Consider the following 16,678-nt stretch of genomic DNA (forward strand, 5'->3'; position numbering starts at 1 on the left):
TATTCTTTGCACGTTCCTCTTTATTTTCCAAAATAATTTAATGAATGGAAGAGCAGTAACGTCTCTGCTGCAGAAAGCGATTGAGGACAAAACTGTTGGATGTTTTCAAGAAGGCCTGAGCTGTAGCTGTTGAGCCTGCTCTGCTGTTTAATACATTCATAGCTGGGCCCTCCTTGGCCTCCATTCTACTTTCCTGCCCACTCTCATGACCCTTCAACCCATGACTAATTGAAAGCTTGTGTACTGCCTCCTTACATTTATTCTGTGTTCTAGCCTCCATTGCACTCTGGGCTAGTGAATTCCTCCGATTCATAGAATCCCTACAGTGTGGAAACAGGCCATTCAGCCCAACAAGTCCACACCAACTCTCTCACCCTATCCCTGTAACTCTGCATTTCCCAGGGCTAAATCAGCTGACCTGGACACTAAGGGCAATGTAGCTTGACCAATTTACCTAATCTGCATATCTTTGGACTGTGGGGGTGGGGGTGGGGGTTGAGGGGAGGGGAGGGGAGGAGGAAGGAAGGAACTGGAGCACCCGAAGGAAACCCACGCAGGCACGGGGAAAATGTGAAAACTCCACCCAGACAGTTGCCTGAGGCTGGAATTGAAACTGGGTTCCTGGCGCTGTGAAGCAGCAGTGCTAACCATTGAGCCACTGTACCCCTATCAATTCATGACCCTTTGAGAGAAGTAATTTCTCTTCATCTCTGTTTCAAACCTGCTACCTGTTATAGAACATAAAACATAGAGCAATACAGCACAGAACAGGCCCTTCGGCCCTCGATGTTGCGCCGACCTGTGAACTATTCTCAGCTCGTCCCCCTACATTATCCCATCATCATCCATGTGCTTATCCAAGGATTGTTTAAATCTCCCTAATGTGGCACTCTGTGAGAAAAGAACCTGCCTCTGACATCAATCACAAGCTGACATCATCATCCTAGGGAAAAGACTTTCACTGTCCACCCTATCCAATCCTCTGATCATCTTGCATGTCTCTATCAAATCCCCCTTTAGCCTTCTTCTTACCAATGAGAACAGACCCAAGTCCCTCAGCCTTTCCTCATAAGACCGTCCCTCCAGACCAGGCAACATCCTGGTAAATCTCCTTTGCACCTTTTCCAATTCTTCCTGTAATGGGGCGACCAGAACTCAACATTTTCCATCAACCACCACTCACTGCCTTCTTTCAGAAGCCAGTTTCTAATCCAAACTGCTAAATCACCCTCAATTCCATGCCTCTGCATTTTCTCCATCAGCCTACCATGTGGAACCTTATCAAAGGCTTTACTGAAGTCCATGTATACCACGTCAACTGCCCTACCCTCATCTACATGTTTGGTCACCTTCTCAAAAAACTCAATGAGGTTTGTGAGACACGACCTGCCCTTGACGAAACCATGTTGACTATCTGAAATCAAATTGTTGCTTGCTAGATGATTATAAATCTTATAATCCTTTCCAAAACCTTTCCTACAACAGAAGTAAGGCTCACTGGTCTATAATTACCTGGGTCATCTCTACTGCCTTTCTTGAACAAGGGCACAATGTTTGCAATCCTCCAGTCCTCTGGTACCAAACCTGTAGACAATGAAGACTTAAAGATGAAAGCCAATGGCTCTGTTATCTCCTCCCTAGCATCCCAGAGAATCCTTGAATAGATCACATACGGCCCAGGGGACTTGTCTACCTTCACTCCTTCTACAATTGATAACATCTCTTCCTTACTAACCTCGATCCTTTCTAGTCTAATATCTCGTATCTCATTCTTCTCATCTCCACCCCAGTTCAACACCGGCACCTCTACATCGTAAATTGATTCAGGATATCTGGTCAGCATGGACGAGATGGACCGAAGGGTCTGTTTCCATGCTGTAAATCTCTATGACTGTATGAAGCTCATTCTCTTGTGTGGAGGATGCTGTCTATAACAGGCACATTCCCATGCCATGCCTGGATGAGTGTTGGAAGGTTATTGAGTTAGAGAGGTGGGGGTGACTGCTACCCTGTCAGATTTACAGTCTCTTGCACTCTGCTGCAGATTATTGACAGTGAGTCTGATACTCTACATCCCGTTTCTCATTCGGATTTGCTTGGAAAGCAGGAGCGCTCCATATACAACAGGTTGTGAAATTGTAACTTTCTGGGGGAGGCCCGTCCTGGTGCTGAGTTCCCCCTTTTTGGGGGAGAAAAGAAACAGAAACTCAAGATTTCCAAGGATGTTGCCAGGGCTGGAGGGTTTGAGCTATAAGGAGATGCTGAATAGGCTGAGGCTGTTTTTCCCTAAAATGTCGGAGGCTGAGGGGTGACCTTTATTGAGGTTTACAAAATTATGAGGGGCATGGTTAGGGTAAATAGACAAGGGCTGAAAATGTGTTGCTGGTTAAAGCACAGCAGGTTAGGCAGCATCCAAGGAACAGGAAATTTGACGTTTCGGGCCAGAGCCCTTCATCTGGCCCGAAACGTTGAATTTCCTGTTCCTTGGATGCTGCCTAACCTGCTGTGCTTTAACCAGCAACACATTTTCAGCTCTGATCTCCAGCATCTGCAGACCTCACTTTTTACTCTAAATAGACAAGGGTTTTGTCCCAAAGTAGGGGACTCCAAAACTAGAGGGGTGAGAGGGGAAAGGCTTAAAAAAGGACCTAAGGGGCAACTTTTTCACACAGAGGGTGGTGTGTGTATGGAATGAGCTGCCAGAGGAAGTGGTGGAGACTGGTACAATTATAACATTAAACAGGCATCTGGATGGGTATAACAATAGGAAGGGCTTAGGGGGATATGGGCCAAGTGCCGGCAAATAGGACTGCTGCCTCACAGCGCCAGAGACCCGGGTTCAATTCTCGCCTCAGGTCACTGTGTGGAGTTTGCACATTCTCTCCATGTCTGCGTGGGTTTCCTCCGGGTGCTTCGGTTTCCTCCCACAGTCCAAAGATGTGCAGGTTAGGTGAATTGGCCATGCTAAATTGCCCATCGTGTTAGGTGAAGGGGTAAATGTAGGGGAATGGGTCTGGGCGAGTGCGCTTCGGTGGGTCAGTGTGGACTTGTTGGCTGAAGGGCCTGTTTCCACACTGTAAGTAATCTAATCTAATGTAATTAGGTTAGGATATCAGGTCGGCATGGACAAGTTTGACCGAAGGGTGTGTTTCTGTGCGGTACGTCTCTGTGGCTCTCTGACTGTAATAGTTTTGTATGTGATGACAGAGCTGTGAGGGTGTAGCCCTCAGGGCAGACCCAACAGGCTGTGACTCTGCGGAAAATAATCGGCTCAGCAGGTGACCCAGCTAAGTTCTTAAAGACTCAGGGTTGGTGAGGTGGGGGGGGGAAATCACACAACACCAGGTTATAGTCCAACAGGTTTATTTGGAAGCACTAGCTTTCAGAGCACTGCTTCTTCATCAGGTGTCTGTAACACAGTCACTAATAAATCCAAGAAGGGGCTCAGGAGAAATTCTTCACCTGGTCAGAGTCATACAGCACAGAAACCGATCTATTGGTCCAACCAGTCCACGTCGAACATCATCTCAAACTAAATGGTTCCACCTGCCTGCTGCCGGCCCATATCCCTCCAACCCTTTCCTATTCATGTAATATCCAAATAGCTATTGAATGTTGTCATTGTACCACATCCAACACCACCTCAGGAAGTTCATTCCATATTCAACCCACCCCCTTGCCCCTCATGTCTTTTTTAAATCTCCCTCCTCTCGCCTTAAAAATGTGCCCCCCTGTCTTGAAATCCCCCACCCTAGGGAAAAGACAACTACCACTAACTCTATTCTACACCTCACATTATATTACAAACGTCTATAAGGTCATCTCTCAACCTCCAGTGAGAAAGGTCTCAGCCTATCCGGCCTTTCTAGAGTGTGCTCTGAATGTGGAACTTGCTGCTGTGTAGAATAGACAGGGTGAAGGACATAAGGAACATAGACGGGGCAGTCCGGTTAAGTAAACTGATCATTGACCCTCAGGTTAAACTCTAATGAGTGACACCACAACTCAGACAAGAGCCAGGACTGTGTCAGCCAGTGCAGGAATTGAAGCCATGCTGTTGGTGTCACTTCACATTGCAAACTGAGCCCCAGGCCAGCCATGTATGAGAGTGTGGAAAGGAAGAGATGGTGTCCAGATGAACTGAGCTGAGAAAGAGACAGACGAGGCTGGTGCGCAGTACAAACAATCAAACCCACCTGGCCTGTTGTATCATTATATCATTCCATATAGGAGTTAGGGATGCCTTGCTGCAGTTGTAGAGGGCCTTGGTGAGGCCACACCTTGAGTATTGAGTGCAGTTTGTCTCTTAATTGAGGGAGTCCAGTGAAGATTCACCAGACTGATTCCCGGGATGGCAGGACAGACGTATGAGGAAAGACTGGATCCATTGGGCTTGGACTCGCTGGGATTTAGATGAGGAAGGATTCCGTACAAACATATGAAATCCTGATGGGTCTGGGCAGGCTGGGTTTAGGAAGTCCAGAACAAGGGGTCACAGTCGAAGAATAAGGGGTAAAGCTTTCAGGATTGAGATGAGGAAGAATTTCTTCACTCAGACAATGCTCTCCCACAGGAAGCTGTTGGGGCCAGATCATTAGGATACATTCAGGACAGAGCTGGACATGGCCCTTGAGGTTAAAGGGACCAAGGGTCACAGAGAGAAAGTGGGAGTGGGATACTGAGATTGCATGATCATATTAAATGGTGGTGCAGGCCCGAAGGGCCGAATGACCTCCTCCTGCACCTATTTTCTCAGTTTCTATCACCAGAAATCACAACCTGATAATTCTGCAGAAGCATCACTGGACTGGAAACATTAACTCTGTTTTCTCTCTCCACAGATGCTGCCAGACCTGCTGAGTTTCTTTTAACATTTTCTATTTTTGTTCCTGACCTTTTGTTTTACGCTCCTCACAGCGCTCCGAAAGACCCTTACCTCTCTCTCTTACCGAAACCGCGGAGACATGTTCCATTTTCCAACTTCCGTATTCTTCTCCTCCCTAGAACCCAGACAACGTGTACACTGGCTTTATTAAAGTTGAAATGGACCTGCGCAGGCCAATCACTGTACGCTCCATGGTGACGCAAGGAGGCCGCCTGTACAGCAACAACAACAACGAGACTGCCTTCTACATGCCCAAGGGCACCACCAACACCCTGCACATCAGCAGCACCCACACTGTGAAGGAGGTCATCGAGGCTTTGCTGAGGAAGTTCATGGTTGCTGATAACCCTGCAAAGTTTGCACTCTTTCACCAGTCCCGCAAGGACGGCCAAGGTAAACGTGCACCAGGTGGAACACCTCACTAACCTCCTTCCCAAAAGCGGCAAGGGAAGCAGCAACGTACGGTGCATTTGTGTAGCGCCTTTCGCCACCTTTTTTGGGTGCATCATCCACCATTGTAACTCACTACGGCACACTCCCCCCCCACCCCCCCCCCCCCCCCCCCCCCCCCCCCCAGTTAGCAGTGGGATAATGACCAGGGTAGCTCATCGTAAAACCAGGAAGTGTTGGAGATTCTCCATTTATTGTTCACTTACTTACCCTCAATTTGTTATTACTATTTATTATTCTCAATTTATTGGTGGGTTACCAAGCATTTCTCTGTCCCAGATGCTGCCTGATCCGATTGAGTTTCTCCAGCATGTTGCAGTTCTGACCAGCATCTTTATTATTACCAGGTTAACTGGTTTCTCCGTCTCGGTTGAGGATTAAATATGGTGCGGGACCACTCCCAGTCTCCTCTTCAAGCCCTGCTTGTTGTGGGATCTCTACCGTCACCTGAGGGAGTTGGCAGATCTCCAGAAATCACACCCACAGAGACAACAACCCTGACATTGCGGCACTCCCTCAGTAATGCTCTGGGAGTATCGGCCTCGATTTATTCCTTCGAACCTATTACTGTACAGAATGTTCAGTCCCATTGTTTCTCCTTCTCCATCTCCTGCACCAAACATAATTGTCAGGAAGGAAATAAACATAATTCTGGCTCAACATCATTAAACCAAATTGGCTGAATTACTAATTTTGTAAATGTTAATTGATTTATCTAAAGGAATGTTAGATTCTTGCTTTTGTAACTTTTGTTTATTTTTGCCTCAGATATAATGTAGTATTGTGAGTTTTTTTATAAAAGCCTACAGGTAGTACATTTGATGAATAAAAGATCTACTCAGGGCCAAGTTACGTAATCTTTCTTCTTCTTGAATGCCGGGCACAGTGACATTTTATCCGAGCAGTGAGGTTATTATTCTTTAAGGAAAATATGCTCCCTCTGGGCTCTGACCAGAACAGGCCTGTTTCATAAATTGTTCCCTTTGAAGTGGTGAGGTACAGGAACTGCAGAGCTGGATTAACACTGTCTTCATGGACTTCCTCAGCTCTTTGTCCCATCCTCTATCAGCTGGGCCTCCGACCCGTGTACAAACACAACTACCCCAGTCTAAAGGTGTTCCTTCAAACTCCCCAGGAACTCAAATGTAGCTTTTGTGGTGTGATTGATATTATCTCCACAGACCACTACCTACACACACACACACACACACACACACACACACACACACCAAATACATGCACACACATGAACATGCATGTGCACAAATGCACACACTGCACATGCATGCACACGTGTGCTCAACAGGAAGACACATGCAGAACAACAAGCGCAAACAAACACAGAAGAGATAGACATACACAACAGACGGAAACACACATGCACAGGACAGGCAGACACATATGCAGAACAGGTGGGGATACACACGCAGAACAAATACATACAGACACACACTAACAGCACAGACAGACATGCACATACTCTCTCTCCTGAGCTGAAAATGTGTTGCTAGTTAAAGCACAGCAGGTTAGGCAGCATCCAAGGAACAGGAAATTCGACGTTTCGGGCCAGAGCCCTTCAGGGCTCTGGCCCGAAACGTTGAATTTCCTGTTCCTTGGATGCTGCCTAACCTGCTGTGCTTTAACCAGCAACACATTTTCAGCTCTGATCTCCAGCATCTGCAGACCTCACTTTTTACTCATACTCTCTCTCCTTCAGACATGTGCGCGCACGCGCACAGACACACACACAAACACACACAACAGATAGACAGATGCATGCACCCACTGAACCATTGATCTTGGTAATCTCTGGTTTCACTAAATGTTAACCAGATGAATCCACATAGCTGAAAGTAAAAGACTGTGTATGCTGCAAATCTGACACACACACTGAGAATACTGGAGAAACTCGGTAAGTCTGGCAATGTCTTTGGAGAGAGAAGCAGAGTTAACATTTTGAGTCTGGTATGCTTCAGAATATACGAAGGAAGAGTCATTCCAAACTCAGAACGCGAATTATATTTCTCTCCACAGATGCTGCCAGACCTGCTGAAGATGTTTCTGCACCCCCACCCCACCCCTCTCCCTGCCTAGGTCCAGGTCCCTTCTTGTGAGGGGACGATTCCACCCACATCAAGTTCCATTTCCCTACCAGCCTGCGCTCAGTGACCTCCTTGGTTTCGATCTATATAAGAATTGAGGGACTTCTTGCTCCGCTCAGTGAGTTCCTACATTGCTTTGAGTCACAGGATGACACATTCTTTACCCTTCCCCCTGCTCACCGAGCCTAATGCTGGAATGGCTCCAGATATACCGTTGGAGGTTTGCAGTTCTCCCAAGAATTCCAGAACCCAGGAATATTACTGCCATGCTGCTGTGACATTTACTGCAGGGACCTGGGTTTGATCCCAGCCTCAGGTCACTGTCTGTGTGGAGTTTGTACATTCTCCCCGTGTCTGCGTGGGCTTCCTCCCAAAGATGTCTAGGTTCGATTAACCATGGGAGATACAGGCATAGGATGGGATGCTCTTTGAAGGGTTAGTGCAGGACTTGATGAGCCAAATGCCCTGCTTCTGTACGGCACAGATTCTATGGCTCCTTACTGTGTGGTCTCATTGCAAGAAGCACCATCCTTTTCATTCACACAGGAGCAGGAGTAGGCCATTCGCTCCGTCAAGCCTACCTCCCCATTCAATGTGATCATGGCTGATGGAACACTTCAATGCCATTGACCCAGCCCATCCCTGTGTGTTGTCAGCAATCAGAAATTTATCCATTTCTACCTTGAACGTACCCAAATAATGAGCTTCTACAGCCCTCCGTGTTGGGGAATTCCCAAGGTTCATGACCCTCAGAGTAAAATAAATTCTCATTTTATACTTAAGAGGCATTCCCTTCATTTTTAAAGTTGCGTCCCCAGCAACAGACCCCCCAGATAGGGGGCAAATCTTCCCTGCACATGCCTGGCCAATCTCTGTGTTGTTCTGAGTGGGAATGGAAGTGGGTGAGGTGGCTCCTGTCAGTGGGCCACCCGGGGATGGTGGTGGTTCGTGGTTAGTCGTGTGGTTTGGGTGCTTTCGCCCTTCCGTAAGGTCTACAGGTGAAAGAATTTGAGAGCCATGGGTTTACAACACCATACGCTCATCTGACCATCTCCTCTTGTTTGGGTCTTTGTGTTTGCAGTCCACACAAGCAAGCTGCTGAACAGCGAACATCCTCTTTACCTCCGTCTGCTGGCGGGACCCGGCGCTGAGGCTTTGAGTTTTGTTCTCCGTGAGCATGAGACTGGGGAAGTGCTGGTAAGTGATCCGTTCACTGTCTCTTGGGGTCGCTGTTCCTTTCTGCACCTTCAATGTTCTTTATCTATCTGCCTGAACACTCCAGTGAAATCAGATACTTTGCTTTGGGAGGCATGGTGGCTCAGTGGTTAGCACTGCTGCACCTTACAGTGCCATGGACCCTGGGTTCGATTCCACCCTCGGGTGACTGTCCATGTGGAGTTTGCACATTCTCCCAGTGTCTGCGTGGGTTTGCTCCAGTTTCTTCCCACAGTCCAAAGATGTGCAGGTCAGGTTGATTGGCCATGCTAAATTGTCTGCAGTGTCCAGGGATGTGTGGGCAAGGTAAATTAGCCATGGGAAAGGTGAAGCTCCTGGTATATTCAGAGGGTCAGTGCAGACACGACGGGCCCTTTTTGTATTGTAGAGATTCTCTGATTCTAATCAGAAGAGGTGAAGGGAAATTTGCTTGAAGTATAATCCTTCAGTAAAACTGGGCCATTCCCTAAACTAGAACCGACCTGTCTAGTTCATATGCAGAGAGATTCAAGAGATAGATACATGTTTAGATTTTAAAGGCATCAAGAATGTAGCATTGAGATAAAGGATCCACCATCTACAGCGGTGTAGGCTTGATGGGCCAAATGGCCTACTCCTGCTCCTATTCTCCCTGTTTCTATGGACGGCCTGGCCTGTCCTGTCCCTATTCGCATTACTTTCGGGATGTAGTTACCATCAGTGCCACCCAAAATTTGTTTGGGTTTTGGGAGTGCCTAGCTCTTACACATTAACCTAAGGGGGAGGTGATGGTCTAGTGGGATTATCACTGGCCCTGTTAATCTAGAGAACCAGGTAATGCTCTGGGGCTCTGGGTTCAAATCCAACCTATGTGAATGTGATTTAAGTAAATATCTGAACTGAAGAGTCTAATGGTGACTGTGATTGACAGGGAAAAATCCATCTGATTCACTAATGTCCTTTCGGGAGGGAAACGGCCATCTTTACCTGGTCTGACCTATATGTGACTCCAGACACACAGCAATGTGTTTGATTCTCAACTGCCCTCTGGCCAATTAGAGATGGCCCATAAATGCTGGCCTTGCCAATGACACCCTCACCCTGTGACTGAATAAAGGGGAGAAAAGCCACCTCCGTTTGGGTGATCTCTGTAGAACAGGAATACTAATCAATTTGGTTCTCCCTGTGCATTAATTGAGTTTTTAAGCTCTGTTTTCATAGCACCCCTACAGTGTGGAAACAGGCCCTTCGGCTCTACGTTGTCCACACTGACCCTCCGAAGAGTAACCCATCCAGACCCATTCCCCCACCCCATTGCTCTACATGTACCCAATCCACACAGCTCTGAACACCTTGGGGCAATTCAGCACAGGTAGTCCACCTGGACTGTGGGGGAATCGGAGCACCCGGAGGAAGCCCACACAGACACGGGGAGAATGTGCAAACTCCACACAGACAGTTGTCTGAGGCAGGAATCGAACTCAGGACCCTGGCGCTGTCGGGCAGCAGTGCTAACCACTGAGCCAGCGTTCTGTTATTTTGCCTTGGGCTTCTTTGGACCTTTTGCCTTTAACCTTGTTGCTTGCTCTTCAGTGGGAAGAGTTCAGTCTCCCGGAGCTGCAGAACTTCCTGCGGATATTGGCCAAGGAGGAAGAAGATCAGTTCCGGCACTTGAAGAGGCGCTACGGAGAGTACAGAGCCAAACTCGAGGAAGCCCTGAGGGCAACTGGAAAACCGGGTTAACCCAGCCGAGGGCAGTAGCCTGGGAGGCACGCTCAGAACTACCAGGGCATGCAAGTATGACCAACAGGAGTGGCCTTCAAATCTGAAGACAAGAGCTTTGCACAGAAACCTAAAACCATTGGATCCATTGACAGAGAACCAGGCTGCCTCTGCATTATGTACCTCCGCTTACACAGATAACATGTTTACTGGACAATCAGATTATTTATGGATTGGCCGACGGTCTGTGGTCTCCACAAGAAAGGTTGTAACGGTTAGAAGCCCGAGTGTGGCATTTTGCGTACAAAGCATTTACAGTGCTGCTTTTAACGTGGGACTGTACAGCGGGCAAAATCTTTCTCACGTCCCCGGCAGTGGTTTCAACGCCCTGCCCCTGTGAGTGGTGAAGAGGTCCCAGGTGACGGCGTTCAGCCTGAAAACTGTCCAAAGTCCCTTTCAAACCGCTTGCCAAGACGTGGAATAGAAATTCTTTTGAAGTTTGAAATTTTACATCTGGGTCATTGGACCAAGAGGGGAGTTGGTAGTTAGTGGGAGAGCGTGGATTGAAAGAACAGGAACGATCAAAAAAAAAACATTTGAGTGATAAGGGACCAATGATGGAGCATGTCGGATATGAGTGAAGGGATGTCGTGATGGAGAGGTGGTGCTATTGAAGTGGATTGAAGGATGTTCAGGATGTGCTAATGAGGGAGGGATGGAAATGGATTTATAACAAAATCAGATACAGGAACCTGGGAGGGAACCAGATTGGGTTTGAAGAAAGTAGTGAGATTTTAGTGACATGGCTGGTTGATCTTAGAGTGCTATATTCTTGTATAAGGCTGAACAAATATTTGTTTTGGTAATCCTGGGTGCATTGGTCACACCTGTATGGTGCCAACCACACCCACCCTTGGTGCATGAACTAATACTGACACTGTCACACATTTACAACAGCAGTAACAACTCCAGGGCTGTTTGTAGCATTGCACTTCTGTGACCTGCTCCCATTGAGAGTTATGAACGCCCCTCTTCACGGGTACGCTACCAAGTGAGGGGCAGGCATCTGCCCTAGTCAAAGCTGTGGCTGACGTCTAGTGAATAACTGAGCAGTTTTGCATTTACATAGCGCCTTCCGAACGGCCCCAGGGACTTTGCAGCAGCATGCTCAGATCAAACGTTTGTCACTGAGCCAGAGGGGAAGGCGATAAAAGACAGCTGGCCAAATTCTTGGTCAAAGAGGCAGGCTTAAGGAAGAGAGCGCAGGTGAGTGTTGGGGAAGGGGAGAGGGAATTTTTGGGGGCCTAGCTGGCTGAATTGAAGGGCACAGAGTAAAGGCCGGAATTAGAGGAACACAGAGTACTGGGAGTAAGGGAGATTTCAGCGATATGTGCAACATTGGCCAGATCTGAAAGTAGTTGGCTGAAAATGAGGAATTTAGTCATTTCCATCTTCCTGTCATTATGTGTGTGGATGTTTTGAAGTACAAAAGCTCCCAGAATAATGTGCCATTTGGCTGACCTCTGGCGTTATCGTTTGCAGTAGGGCCCTTGGAGATAAGGCTCAGAGTTGTGGCCATGACTACAAGGAGGATAGTGGGACAGTCACACGGTCCTTTAACACTGGGTTACTTTACTGAAAGGCCGAGTTGCTAATCTGTCACCCATTGTGTTCCAGCACCGAGTTACACCCGTATACAGAGGCACCTTGATTAGCCAGCATTCGATTATCCGAATATCGGATTACCTGGCAAGCTCACAAGGTTCGGCTAAACTATATTACCTGGCATTCGACTAACTGAACAAAATACTCCCTTCCCATGTCCTTCGGGCAATTGATGTTCAGCAGGGAGTTCTCAAGAACCACGCACAAGAAAAGAGAGCTTAATTCACAGGCCATAGGCCTGAAGAGTATACATTTAATGTTGTTTATCTGAGTGCAGGTGGTAGGGATATTGACTGTCAGATTGAACCTTTTTTTTTCTCTTATCATTCTGTTAGCCACATGAACGACGGATAATGGGGTTTTTTGCTCATCACTGCAGACAGTTCAATCACCAACCCCAGGAAACCCTTAGGCAGAGAGGTAGTAAACCTGCCTCTGAGCCAGGAGGTCCAGGTTCGGGTCCCCCCTGCTCCAGAGCTGTATTGATTAAAATAATGAGTTCAAAATAATCAAGAATTTGGTGTTGAAGAGTTTTAAAATCAGTTATCCTTCTCTACTTGTAACCCTCAGATTGCGTCCATGCTGGACAAAGCAAAAGAAGGTTATGTCAATTGAAAGATACTAATCCTTTCAACATCTCCCAGCGAGCGCATTCCATTGAATAATCGCTCACTCATTGAAATATTACTGCTGTGGGTTTGGGAGTTAAACTCCCTCAGTGTGGCAAATCTCATGTCTGTGTTTTGTGAGTGACTTTTACGATTCTCCTCAGATTCCCTGACTCTGAACAAGATGATGATCATCAATGCACTAATCCCAGCAGGAAACGTGACCCTCAGCTTTACAAACACAACTAGAGTTTTGCTTTATACGTGAATGTTTCTGTGAACTTTTCCCAATATTTGCATTGGGTTCAACTTGAATGCCATCTGACGGCCCACAGTGCACTTGGAGTAATTCTGATTGGGTGAAGGTTGTTAGAAACATCAAGATTTGAGAAAATGAAATGTTGGAGGAAGATACATAACGTGGGTGTGAACAGTTTGCTTACTAGTTCTTTCACCTTTTCTGTTATCTGTAAAGCAGCCATCCTTTAGGTAAGGCTGTGTTGTACTTGTGAGTGACATTATGTGAGCTAAGAGCCTCCAGCGATCTCTCATCTCCAATTAAACCAAAGATCCAGGTGAAATATGAATAAATTTCTCCCTGTGGGGTAAATATTTGTAACTACAGCTCTCTAGTCAGTCATACAGCGTTCCCAGCCAAGGGGAGGGCAAGTGTGCAATATTGGTTGACAGTGTTTTATGTTGAGATGACTGAAGGGTGAATTTACCAGTTCTCATCGGGGACAGCCTCTCAAATCTGCTCTGCCATTCCCTTACATCATTGCTGTGTTTGTCTAGCCCTCTTGGGTCTTGAACTTTTCACAGTCTCGCCTCAGCATCTCCCAACCTGTTTGTGCCTTCAGGTATACCTGCTGTACTCTGTTTAAGAGGGCTGGAAATGTGTTGCTGGTTAAAGCACAGCAGGTTAGGCTGTGTGTGTGTGTGTGTGTGTGTGTGTGTGTGTGTGTGTGTGTGTGTGTGTGTGTGTGTGTGTGTGTGTGTGTGTGTGTGTGAGAGAGAGAGACAGGGTTCAAAGAGTGCCTTAAGTAATCGAGATACCCTTTAATTACACAGTTCCCCTCCCCACAACACCCCCACCTTCCATAAATCTTCAGATGGAGTTACATTGTGCTTACAGAGCACTTCGGGCTATTAAGTCTACGCTGGAATTAAACTCCACTCACCTTTCTTTATTAATGTGTCCTCCTGTCCCTTTCCCCTTTCTGCTTTAACTGAGCCCTATGTTAAATGCATTTTTGCTACACACCTCAATGATACTGAACGACTACACGTTCATGGTTTTGCCACACTGATATACCAGTTTTCTTGAATCCTTTTAAATTGTAGAGCTGCACTTTGTGCGTCCCCCGACATTATCTCTACATTTACTCGATCAAAGACTTTCACAAATTTAACAGATTGCTTTTTAGGACGTCCCTTACTGGCACCCATCCAGTTCAGGATTTTCTGATCGTCAAAACCTCTTGGTGCTGGTATTAGCTGTAGAATTCAGTGCCTGGATATTCCTTTTTCCAGTATGGATTCCAAGTCATGCAATGAGCTGTCAGGAGTTTTGACTGAATTTTCCCAGCTGTTGAAGATCATGTTCAGACAGTGGAGTGGAATAGGCCGCAGTGATTTTAAACTGCTCACCCAGAAAATGACTCGACAAAAACGTGGCCTCTTGTTGCACTTGGTTGAAGTTTGTAAATAACAAATTCAATGTTTGTTGAAGCAGCAACTAATGAGTTCTTTCACCCAGGGTTTAGGAGTTAAACTCCCTCGGTGTGGCAAATATCATGTCTGTGTTTTGTGAGTGACTTTTAGGATTTCACTACAGCTGACTCCGAGAGTATGTTCCCTGTGCTGGGATTCTGTTCAAATCCAATACAACCATAAGTACATCATTGGCCATAATATGCTTTGGGAGGTCCTGGAGGGAGGGTGATGTGGCAGGTGCCATGTAAATGCAAATTCTCTCCGTTTGTATCAAGCTTGTGACAGTGCATGATGTATTTCACCTTTGGGAATGTTGATTGGTGAATGGCGAGAGGGCATGGCTCAGCTCAGAGTGTGTATTTTAATGTGTAATTACTGTATGTGTCTTTTTCAGTGAATTGCATTGCATCATGAGTTAGGGGCAGCATGATGGCTCAGTGGTTAGCACTGCTGCCTCACAGCACCAGGGACCCGGGTTCGATTCCAGCCTCGGGCGACTGTCTGTGTGGAGTTTGCACATTCTCCCCGTGTCTGCGTGGGTTTCCTTCGGGTGCTCCAGTTTCCTCCCACGGTCCAAAGATGTGCAGGTTAGGTGAATTGACCATGCTAAATTGCCCATAGTGTTACGTGCATTAGTCAGAGGGAAAATGGGTCTGGGTGGGTTACTCTTCGGAGGGTTGGTGTGGACCGGTTGGGCCGAAGGGCCTGTTTCCACACTGTCGGGAATTTAATCTAATCTGGGGACGTGAGGGATGACTGATTGCCCTTAATTGCAGTGTGTGAGATTCGACAGAGTGGAAGAAGGATGAATTTGGAGACTTGTCCAAATGGCTGTTCTGCCATAATGCAACAGTAGTGTTCCCCGTGACCTTGTGCAAGGGAAAACTGCTATAGAAAATCACGCTGTAGAAGATCGCCATTAGAGAATCGCCATACCCGTTCAGTGGAAAGTTTACGTTAATCTGAACAACATCCACAATTCATCAATTGTGTTATAGCCAATTGACGCTGACGAAACGTGTGTTACGGCAGACTGACCTGTCATTGAATAACTGCTTTGTGCATCCATTCAGAAAACCCGAGGTGGGGGCTGAAGGTTTGCCCGCTGGGTTTATCCTATTTGGGGCTGGGGTGGGGCGCCTATATTGGGCTGGAAGTGGAACCATAGGGTGTTCATCAAATCTTGTACAACTACTGACTCTGGAGGGACCAGGAGGCTGGTGACTATTGCTCAGTGAGTCTGAGCTTTGCAGTAGCTGATACCAAAGTCGAAACTAGGGCACTTTAGCACATCAGGGATTTAGCTTGCATAGTCTTGGTAAACCAAATTGAAACTTGACATTTTAATTCAGCGGTCTGCTTTCACTGTTTACCACCACACGGTATTCTGCAAAAAGAAGAAGAGAAACGTTTATATACCAGAGTTCCACTTCTGAGTCGAAATGATGTTTGTTTTAAGTTTTGTTGTCAAACTAGACACTGTACAAAAGTCTTATTTTTTAAACAGGACCTGTATACTCTTGCTGTGAATGGAATGATTAATTGAGCAAGACACCAAAGTTGGTTTTGTGTTCTTTTACTGTGAATGCGTCTTTTTATCCTTACTTGAACGAGTTGCAAACCACTGTATTACCAAGAAATATTCAGCAACTGCTGGACTTGCCCAGATGGGAGCTGGGCAATAAATTCTGTGTGTGTGCTGTTAAACGGGGCTGGGGTGGGGTTATTGTGATAAATTTGGGATTTGGCGACCGTATTTAATTGTAAAGTTGCTCCTCCCAGTGTGATCAGACACTGGTCACTGTGCTGCTGGTGCTCGCGATGAAATAGCCAGGCCGCACCACATCATGAAAAACCGAATGCAAGTTGTCGACTGCATTTGTGTTGAAATCCGTAAGGGTTCAAAAACGAACATGAACTTTTACTCATGGATATGCATGTGGAGAAGCACAAACGCTAGACAATGTATAGGACTGAAAGTTTTTGTTATTGTATTTATACTGATGCGAGTGCAGATTTATTTTTTTAGGGAGGTTTTTTTTCTGTTTCCTTTTAAGATATTGAGTGTCAAACATGGCCTTTGTAAACTGTCATTGCATATTTTAATAAAGATGCGATTAACACAATTACCCATCTGAGTTTACAATTGTATATCTCCTCATTGGTTAACCATTTAACTGGCTCTGTTGTCAGGTCTATAATCACCTCCCATCTATAGTGGTAAAGAAAGAACAGACATTGCTGGAGGAACTCAGCAGGTCTGGCAGAATCCATGAAGAGTCTAAGAGTGTGGTGCTGGAAAAGCACAGCAGGTCAGGCAGCATCCAAGGAGCAGG

General features: G+C 46.5%; 1 protein-coding gene across 2 annotated transcripts in view; it reads left to right on the forward strand.

The window, feature by feature from the left end:
• rassf3 (Ras association domain family member 3) overlaps positions 1-16,468 on the forward strand; it is a 220,171-nt gene extending 203,703 nt beyond the window's left edge. For both annotated transcript variants that reach the window (XM_060839655.1, XM_060839656.1), the window contains 3 exons: positions 5,005-5,278; positions 8,519-8,634; positions 10,225-16,468. In XM_060839655.1, coding sequence (XP_060695638.1) covers positions 5,005-5,278; positions 8,519-8,634; positions 10,225-10,374 — 540 coding nt within the window. In that variant the 3' untranslated portion in view covers positions 10,375-16,468. The remainder of the gene's footprint in view (positions 1-5,004; positions 5,279-8,518; positions 8,635-10,224) is intronic.
• The last annotated feature ends 210 nt before the right edge of the window (positions 16,469-16,678 follow it).

The sequence above is a fragment of the Hemiscyllium ocellatum genome, chromosome 19 (genome assembly GCF_020745735.1).
Source record: "Hemiscyllium ocellatum isolate sHemOce1 chromosome 19, sHemOce1.pat.X.cur, whole genome shotgun sequence".
Lineage (NCBI taxonomy): Eukaryota > Metazoa > Chordata > Chondrichthyes > Orectolobiformes > Hemiscylliidae > Hemiscyllium > Hemiscyllium ocellatum.